The sequence below is a fragment of the Chanodichthys erythropterus genome, chromosome 21 (genome assembly GCF_024489055.1).
Source record: "Chanodichthys erythropterus isolate Z2021 chromosome 21, ASM2448905v1, whole genome shotgun sequence".
In the NCBI taxonomy this organism is placed as follows: domain Eukaryota; kingdom Metazoa; phylum Chordata; class Actinopteri; order Cypriniformes; family Xenocyprididae; genus Chanodichthys; species Chanodichthys erythropterus.
Window position 1 is genome coordinate 23,419,713 of NC_090241.1, and position 10,149 is coordinate 23,429,861.

At 35.2% G+C, this 10,149-nt stretch overlaps 1 protein-coding gene across 2 annotated transcripts in view; it reads right to left on the reverse strand.

Moving 5' to 3' along the window:
- brinp3a.1 (bone morphogenetic protein/retinoic acid inducible neural-specific 3a, tandem duplicate 1) overlaps window positions 1-9,324 on the reverse strand; it is a 34,291-nt gene extending 24,967 nt beyond the window's left edge. Inside the window, exons 1-2 of one of the 2 annotated variants that reach the window (XM_067373536.1) lie at window positions 8,977-9,324; window positions 7,943-8,214 (exon numbers count right to left, since the gene is read on the reverse strand). In XM_067373536.1, coding sequence (XP_067229637.1) covers window positions 7,943-8,172 — 230 coding nt within the window. In that variant the 5' untranslated portion in view covers window positions 8,173-8,214; window positions 8,977-9,324. Of the gene's footprint in view, window positions 1-7,942; window positions 8,218-8,976 lie in introns of both variants that reach the window. The other variant, XM_067373535.1, reaches the window with a different exon arrangement.
- Window positions 9,325-10,149: the final 825 nt, after the last annotated feature.

The window sequence follows — 10,149 nt, forward strand, 5'->3', positions numbered from 1 at the left end:
CTTGCATTCAAAAAGATGGAGAGTAACAGAATGGAACAGAATCCAGGGGTCTCAAGACCGGTTTTTAAAAATTTAACAATTTTTGACATGGCACAGGTCATTTCAGTTTTGAAAAAATAAAAATAAATATAAAATATGTATTAAAAAAACAACAAAAAACTGTCTATCCAGTCTGTATTATTTCGCTTTAATGAAGTTAACAGTATCAAAGGTTCTCAAAAATGCACGCTTATATTCATAACTGCATGCAACAAAATACAGATACAGATACACTAATGTACATAAGTTTGGGGGCAGTAAGATTTTTTTATTTTTTAAAATAATATTTTTATTCAGTAAGGATGCATTAAATTGATCAAAAGTGACAGTAAATTTATTATAATGCTACAAAATATTTTGATTAAAAATGCTGAGAAAATTGAAAATTCTATTCTTTAAAAAGTCCTGAAAAAAATTTATCGGTTTCCACAAAAAAATAGCACTGTTTTCAGCATTGATTATATTAACAAAACGTTTCTTGAGCACCAAATCAGCATATTAGAATGATTTCTGAAGGATCATGTGACACTGACTTATGGCTGCTGAAAATTCTGCTTTGCCATCACAGGAATATTTGACAAATATATTAAAATAGAAAACAGTTATTTTAAAATTGTATATTTCAAAATATTACTGTTTTACTGTATTTTTGATCAAATAATTGCAAGCCTGGTAAGAATAAGACATTTCTTTCAAAAACATTTTTTTAAAAAAAATCTTACCTACCCCAAACTTTTGACTAGTAATATTCTGTAAGCTTGAAATTCATTACACAGATCATTTACAAATATATTTACATGTTATTTTGCAGTTTTAATAACTTTTGAGGCTGTTATTCTGACAAATATACTATACTATAAGTGGTTTAATCATTTAACACACTCACATTTGTGTCCATGACTATCAGAGTCAGGCTGCAACTCAAACAGTCCATAAATCTAGAAACTCACGTAATAAATGCTTTCTGCACAGAAAAACGTGTCAAAAGGTGTCAGTCTCTGATTGAAAGCCTGGTGGTCTGTCAGCATTCATGGAGAAAGCCATGTAGATGCACACTTCTTGCAACAATCGATTATGAATGACATTGGTGGATCAAGTGCTAAAGTTAAAGGGTAATAGCCATGTGTTCTCATGAGTAGAATTGAGAGGTACTGCTGCTGACAGAAGATTCTGTAAGATTTTTTGGTAACACTTTAGAATAAGGTCTCATTTATTAACATTAGTTAATGTATTAATTAACATGAACTAAGAATGAGCAATACATTTGTTACAGTATTTATTCATCTTTGTAAACATTAAAATACAGCTGTTCATTGATTGTCCATGTTAGTTCACAGTGCATTAACTAAGTATGTGTTAACAAATAATTTTTTTACTTTTAAATATGTACAAGTAAATGTTGAAATTAACATTAACTGAGATTAATAAATGCTGTAGACATAATGTTCATTCTTAGTTAATGTTAAATACTGAAACCTTATTGTAAAGTGTTACTCATTTTTTAATGCTTTTAAAATAAGTCTCTTATGGCCACCTACTCTGCATTTATTTGATCAAAAATACTGTAAAAATAATATTGTGAAATATTATTAAAATTTAAAATAACTTTTTTCTATTTCAATATATTTTAAAATGCAATTTCTTCCTGTGACTGCAAAACTGAATTTTCAGCAGCCATTACTCCAGTTTTCATTGTCACATGATCCACAAGAATTCATTCTAATATGCTGATTTAGTGCTCAAGTAACATTTCTTAATACCAATGTTGAAAACAGCTGCCAAATATTTTGTGGAAACAATCAAAATAATAACATTTACTTGAAATAGATGTCTTTTGCTAAATTCATCATTGCTAAATAAAAGTATTACTTCTTTCACAACAACAACAACAAAACTTATTGACCCCAAACTTTTAAACAGTGTGTATATTATAAACTGCTGATATTAAAAATAAAGTGTCTTCCTGTCTCATGACCTTTTAAAAATATGTATGAGATTCTAATAATTCATTTAATTATTTTGTTGTTCGGCACCTTCAAGTCAAATAACATTTTTTAAAATATTTTTCAATAAAACGCCCTTTATTGCCAACTACCAGCTGTGTTTATATCATGGTCTTAACTTGATTTTCAATTCGAGACTAACCTGAAGCAAATTGAGAGCTGAGGCTACACCTCATTAGTTGTGTTTATCAAACACTTCTTCATGCTAACATTAATCTGATGTAAACACGCTCATTAGGGCCTCAACTCATTCCACGGCATGAGTCATTTAGGGCTTTAAGAAACTTTCTGGACCTAAAATTAGAGCTAATTGGTTAACAAAGGACATTTGCTATTTATTCAAAGAGTATTTCTTCATACTGAAATATTGAGCCATCATAGCCCCAGTCATCATCTCTCCTGTCAGTTGTGAGATATGACTTAACATACGCACCTCTGTGCGATTCCATCATTCAACTCCCATAAGGGAAGTCCAACAGCTCATCTCTCTTAGTCGAGCTCTGGCCCTGATAAACTGAACTAGGAAAACAATCGACCATAGCAATGACCGAGCAGCCAGTAGGTGTTTTGTCCTTGATTGTGTTTCCAATGCAAGTGCAAGCATACTCAGGGGATATACATGTCTTGAAACATAAATAATGAGACGATTAGCTAGGGCCTGACGCTACTAGCCTGATATCTCTCTCTCCCTCTCCTTCTGTCGATCTCTCTCTCTCACTCACTCCCACCCACCTTCTCTCATTCTCTTATATAGGGTGAATTAGGGTATTCTGAGAAAACCAATTTCTGTTGTCTACATTTCTTGCTTACAATCAGTTAGCTTTAGCATATTCTAGCTGGGCTGTCATGTAATAATGCCCTATTTGTTTTGGGCGTGGCAATGGAAGTAAATTGTAAAGGTCAAAACTGCAAACAATGTTCTAGATTACCATAATTCACCCAATATTGATCTAAGTTGTTAGCTGATTTGATTACTTTTAGAACTACTTCCCTTGGTGATGCAAAAATAACTGGCCATATTGGGCCTCATTCATGAAACTTTCGTAAATATGAGTAAATTCACGTGCACACTCATTCTCAGCATAATCCCCACCTATGAATTACAACTACGCAAATATCGTGGACTCTGGACTCCCTTCTCAGGTTTGGCTCCAGTATAATGTATAAATGCTAAAGAGACTAAATGGCCATATGCTTAACACTAAATATTCAATTAATGTGTGTCCTCCAAAGAATTTTTAACCAGCTAAAAAATATGCCAGACACTCTTCTGAAAATGGCCAGCTGGTGGCATTTAAGAGCGCTTTGGAGGCGCAGCTTTTCCAGCTGAGATGCTATAGTTGCTTTGATGATACTAGGGCTGGACGATTTATTGAAAAGTATTCAAAACCGAAATTCAGAACCTCTAATCGGCATAATTTGTCAGTTATTTCGGTTTTTCAATCCTGTTAATACTTTCCCCTTTAAAAACATACTTCCATGTGTGTAGTCACGTGTCTCCCCGATCCAGTCAGTGGCATGGAAGCAACATGAAGGCGAACTCAAACACACAGTCAACACACACAGATAGCGTGCGAGCGGCGAGCCCTGAAGTGGGATAACTTTTTCCATTTGCGTCTTAACTAAACTTTGTCTGTCGTATGTGTCCTTTTTTTATACCATCGGATGTGTATCATTATATCGAGCTACTGCGCTGATGCATTGTGGCATTGTGTAGCTTAGAAACTTAAAAGTTATAGCATATATATGTTCTACTTTTGAAGTAACTACTTACAACCCACAGCTTCACAATTAATAGAGAGATGGTATGACTAATTAACACACGCAGTCGTTCTCTCATTAATGCATTCAAATAAATGTACTGTCTGGTACTGTGCTAATTTATCTGTATCTGATTTTCAATGAGCAGAAATCTGTAAGAAATGCTACTGAAAGTGAGCTGTTATGTCGGACCACTCTTTCATTAGGAGAAATATACCTTTAATAGTCAAGCATATTTACAGTACAAACCTTGTAAGTGAACTATGAAGGCAAAAATAATAATATTAATCGTTCATTAATCGTAATCGAGGTAAAATGTTCAGTTAATCGAGATTTTGATTTTAGGTCATATCGTCCAGCCCTAGATGATACGGAATATGCCAGGCAGTAATGTGTAACTAGCATCTCATTTTGAAGAATATTAATTAATATAAAAATTGCAGTAACCAGAAATATTAACTTCTTCATTGTTTTTCAGCTGTTGAGGTATTTGTCCCACCCCTCCTCCACTGTGATTGGACAGCTAGGTAAAAAGTGACAGTGACAGCGCTCCGTTTTACCAAAAGTGGAACAGTTTTCAACTGTCAGTTTTCAGCTTTTAGCTAAAAAAAAAAAAAAAAAAAAAAAAAAAACGACAAGGGCAAAAAGACAGGGCAATCAAACTATTATTATGGTACATAGTGCATCAAAATGCATAGTGCAAAAAGAACACAGAACGTTTAAATGTTTTACGCACAATTTACACATGGTAGGGAGCATGTGTAAAATTTATTTTGTACCAACTAACATTTAGAAAATATAACATTTTCACGAAACCGAAAAGAATGGCTTTCGAATGATTTACATAAAAATGCGTTCTGCTCGTGTTTAGTGAATGTCTAAAATGTGAGTCATTCAAAATTAACTTCTTGTTTAAATAACTTTTATATAAAAGCAATATCACACTCATAATCATGCTTTTGGAATGAAATTAAGATGAAGAGAAGATGAAGTTTTTACAGTGATGCCATAGAAGAATAATTTTTAATTACCCAAAGAACCGTTCAGTGAATAGTTGTTAAAAATAACAATTTTTTCCTTAGAGTGCAGAACATTTAAATAATCTAAAGAAAGTAGAAAGTTTCCCTGGATGTTAAAGGTTCTTCATGGAACCATCGGTGCCAATAAAGGACTGTTATTTTAACAGCATATTCAACTTACTTGGTAACATATAACTGGTGAAATTAAAAAAATATATAATGAGGGCAAAATAAATCCAACGGTATAAAGGAGGTGTGCAATGCAACCATTTCATTCCACAAATGAAAAAGAAAAAAAGAAAAAAAACTTGTCAAGTATTCAATGCCGGAAGCCCTTCATGTGTTTAATTTGAAATTCCACACCGGTGAGCATCACAGTCTTTGCTCCAGTTTGATTTTCAGGACAACACAGAGATATTCGTTTGATAAGAGTGGTTCAAAGAATTTCTACAGAACCCAGCTGTCATTAATGTCCTGTACACAGCACACACACGATGGCATTAAGTTAAATATCCTTCTAAAATAGCACAATGTAGAACCACTAATTGAGCAATCAATGATCTGAGGCTTTTATGGAGAACGTTCAGACATTATTGTCGTTAGGCTAAACATTTTCCATCTAAAGCTATTTGAACGCAGAAGATTCCAGAGGCTAATAGACCTCTAATGCTTCAGGCATTAATAACACTTATGACTTTTACATGTTTAGGAATGCATGATAATTCAATTATATTTATTCCACTTAAACCCTTTCAAAAGCTTTCTTAATTTGAAATCTTGATTTATTCAACATCGTCCTCATTCTAAGCTTTACCCTGTGCTGGAAAAAGCAGCAGTCTGGGTATGTGCTATGGTTATTTATGTTTTTAATTTTTAGATTTTTACAAATCTTCCTTTAAATTAAGATTAATTACATTAAAACATGTTAAACCTAACCTTATGGATTTTACAATTTAACTTACAATTTAATTAAGTCCCTTAATTAGCTTTAAAAAAAATGAACTTCTTTTGTTTACATCCACATATAGCCTTTACAGGCTTGTATACTGAAGTAATGACTAACTAATTAAGCAAAAGGTAATAAAGTGGTGCACCACCATCAACACAAATGTTTTATTTTAAGATATTTGATTTAAATATCAGGGACTCATTTAGAAATCTTTAAACACAGCCATACATTGTAAAGTCTCAGAATATCTCTGTTGTTTTTTTGTAATGTACAAGTAAGATGTATTTAAATCCTAATACTTTTAATTCCAGTAAAGGGCTCAAAGTACACATGTCCTGTCTAATTCTAAAATGTCAGACTCTGTCGACTTTAAGTTCCATTCCAGAGTGCAGGAAAACTTCAGCAAGACAGTGTTTGCGTGGGAGAATTACTGCTTATCCTCATTGTTGCTCACACAGCTCTGGCTAAGCCGACAATTGCTGTCACCTTGTGCTCGGGGAGCTTCGCTATTAGCATCTCCGGGAGGAACAAGCGAGCACGTATATGTGCTCCGGCAACCTTTTCCACTGCCATCGGCTTGTCCGCCTCACCCACCCATCCTCCCGTGCAGAACCCTCCCATCATACACTTGTCAGGAAGCATATGTCTGGTGTTTTATGAGATCCCTTTCATGCATCTGACAGGAAGGATAGACACTACTAAGTTTTTACTGTACCCTTGGGCCCTGTTCAACCTTTGGCGGAAGGTAAATGGGGAGAATGAGAATATAATATCTGACACAAATTTACCTTCAATCTATGTCACCGCACACCTACCTATGTTACCACAAGCGAGTTATGAATTCGTAACAACCTAGGTGTGTTTCCACAGAGGCAAACAAACTGCAGATGGACTGTAAAAAAAAAAAAAGTTGTCAATAAAACAAACATTATCGGAAATACTATTTCAGTCTTTCTACTTAAAAATTTCATGTTTAATCAAGTGTTACTTGTCATTTCTTTGTAATTATTTGTGAAATCTACTAGCAATTTCTAAAAGAGAAAATTCTTTCTACTCAAATTTTTGACACACTGCATTTCTGTTTTCAAAGAAAAGATGACAGAATGTCTGACACATGCACACACACACATTTAAGCTTATAAACTGTTCCAATGTCACACATCATTATCTTTCCTCAAATGTCTCATACAAGGAAAAGAGTGTTAAGAGGCCAGGAAGCAGAATTGATTCTCTCTCAACTCAGATCTGTAGCAGATGCAAACTTGTCCCTCTCTGCAACGCCACTGTGAGAGCAAGGTACTTAAAAGTCATTCAGGCACAAGGGATGTTGGGCTAGGAGCCCTGCCTAGCATGCGAAGTAAAATTATGTACCTAGAAACGCACTCTCACACACACACACACACACACACACACACACACACACACACACACACACAAGCTGCCGGTTTCCACCAGCAGGGGGAGATCTGACATTGAGAAAGCACAACTGTACTTTTGTTGACTCCTATAGTCTGTCTCTAGCAAAAAATAAAGCCAGTGGAGCATTCACAGATACACACGTATGTTGAGGAGAGAGCGTCTGACTAACCCCAATGTTGCCATCTCCATCTGCGCCTGGCAGCGTGGTCCAACAGCCCTGCCAAATGAGCGTGTCAGTCAGGTTCAGTTCAGCCAACTCTTTTCCCGCTTTTCTCTCCTCCCCTTTTGGGCTGTTTATCACTTCATCTAATCCTCAGCTCTAACTCAGCACAACTTCCCTCAACACCTCACCTCACATCAGCTGCAACTAATAATCTGGCATTAAAAGTTTCGAACTAGACTTTAAACTTGAAAACAGCAGCCATGTTGCTTAAAAACTCCTCTTGTGCACACAATGTTTACCCAACATATCAGTAATATATATATTTAAATACTCTGATTTATATTGCTTAGCTGTATCTACATCAGCGTTTTCCACTAGTCCAACCATGTGGCACTTTGCATGTGGAAGGTTCTTTTCTATTCTATTCCATTTGAAAGTTTGCACACCAGCAAAATGAGCCAGCCTCCATTTATGTTTCGTTAACTTTTTGTGTACAAACGAAAAAGCACCATATATTTGGCATATCATTAAGTCCAACACATTCTACACATCACTGGCAATAAATAACAGAAGTAATTATCCAACTCACCTGTAAATCTTGTACTTGGTTGTGAAGCCCTGTTGATAACGCTCCACAAATTCTGCAAATTCCTGTGAGTGATGAAAAGGCCCTTTATCTGAAAGGAGCCACCCAAATGGACCAGCGGCATCATGGGAGGCTGCCACAGGGGCTAGAACCCAGCAGTGAAGGCTTAGTACAACACACACCCATAGACTCATCAGATACGCCAGTCTAAAATCAGTACACTGGCAGCTCATGCTTCACCCTGCGACTCGACATTCTCTCCGAACTTTCCTTGCCTTCTGAAACAACAAAGACAATAAAGTGAATTCAAGTATACTAACTGTTTCCTGACATTATTTTTTTTTCAAACACAGCTGTAAAGACAGTTAAAGATCTTGGATCTTCAGTCTGGGGTACCTAAAGTCTAGGAGGTGTGTGGAGAAGATTTAGACATATAAAGTGTAAATTCTTCTGACGTTTTTAATTATTATCTCATTTGAACTTTTTTACTATCGTTCTTTTAAGCAATAAATAGTGTAGTAATGGTAGTTTTTATTTTTTAATAAAAGCCTTTATGAAGTGCTACCAAGAAAATCTAGCTTCTTAAAGGCGGGGGTCCCTGGGTTGTCTGAGAATCTGGCTGGGGGGGTCCCTGGGTCTTTTAAGATTGAAAACCCCTGACTTAACTTAGCCTATAAAAATAGAATTAAGCTATTCAAATATATTTCCTTACACAGGCACATACATTGTCATTGCCATTTTCCATCCAAACTGGGTTTTAGAAATATTCTTTTCATCAATAAAATTAAGTCACATGCATTTCTATATTGCAAATAATAGGATTATGTTAATATTATGCTTGTAATGAGTATTTTCAATTATTATTTAAAAAAAAATAAAAAAAAATAATAATATATATATATATATATATATATATATATATATATATATATATATACATATATATATATTATTTTAAATATTTCATTATAATTATACTTGTAGATTAATTATTATACTTGTAGAAAAATTAATTATTATAGTTATAGTAAGTTTACCTTGTCCAGTTGTCCGATGTTTCAACCACTGAAGTCAACAACCTCTACAGTTTTACTATTAGAGGCAAATGATTGTAAACGCAAAGCATAGGGAAATTGTTGAGGGTGACCTTTAAAGATTTGGCTCAGTTCAACTTGTTTTAAACACCATCGCGATGCGAGAAGAGCCCTGGCAACCCAGCATCCAACTCTCTGCTTCCACTATCGTGTATATTTCCAACGTCTTGTGCCGTATAATCCGGGTGAACAGAAGAAAAAAACTATCGCGAGGAGAAGCGGTCGCTCTGTCTTCACTCTTCTCTCTCCAAGTAGACAGCTCTCTTATGAATTGGAAGTTACGCTGAAGCAATCCCATAACCATTAACGACTGACGCGATTAAAGTCTACCGTTTCTCCTCGATGTATTAACTTAACCCGGTGCCCAAGAAGCACTATGTAAATGTAGACTCCAGAGGTCCACTCTGTGCAACTGCGCGTATGTCGGATGCTCAAACTCGACGGTTCCCATACACACCATGAAAATATCCAATTTATTTCAGAGACAAGCCTCCTCCACTCCTCATTGGCTGTTCGCGAGCAAGAGGGGCGGGGTTAGGCTGCTGAGAGAATGTACTTTGTCAGGGTGAGTTTGAACATTATGTGCTTGTCATGAAAATAATATTAGCCTATACTTAGCTATTTATGAATGGGATATTTATGATACAAATAGTAGCGTACTCGAGCTGCAAGATCTAAATTGTATTATTCATTCGAGTCGTTATCAGGCTCACATCCGTAACAGCCGTAAACTAGAAAATGGCTTGAATTGAGGTGTTTTGGGTTTACTGATACATCACTGTTATGCTGTAACTTCTGAGCTCTGTAACTTTTTGCTAATATAGATATCACTGTTAACTGTCACAGTCAACCGAACCTAATAAGAGAATAACTTGATAAGAGAATGAAGAAGAAAATATTTCTTAACAAATTGCCAGTTTTTCATGGTACTCTAGGAACATGTAAAAAAAACTGGAAACTAATTTACACACCAATACAATTGTGATATTGCAACAACACTTACCAATATGTTTTACATAAAAATTGTGGGTTTAATAAAGTATGTTAACACATATCAAGGGAACATGAAAATGTATCGCAAAACAGAAATCATGCAATGGTGGCTTGTCTCTTTGC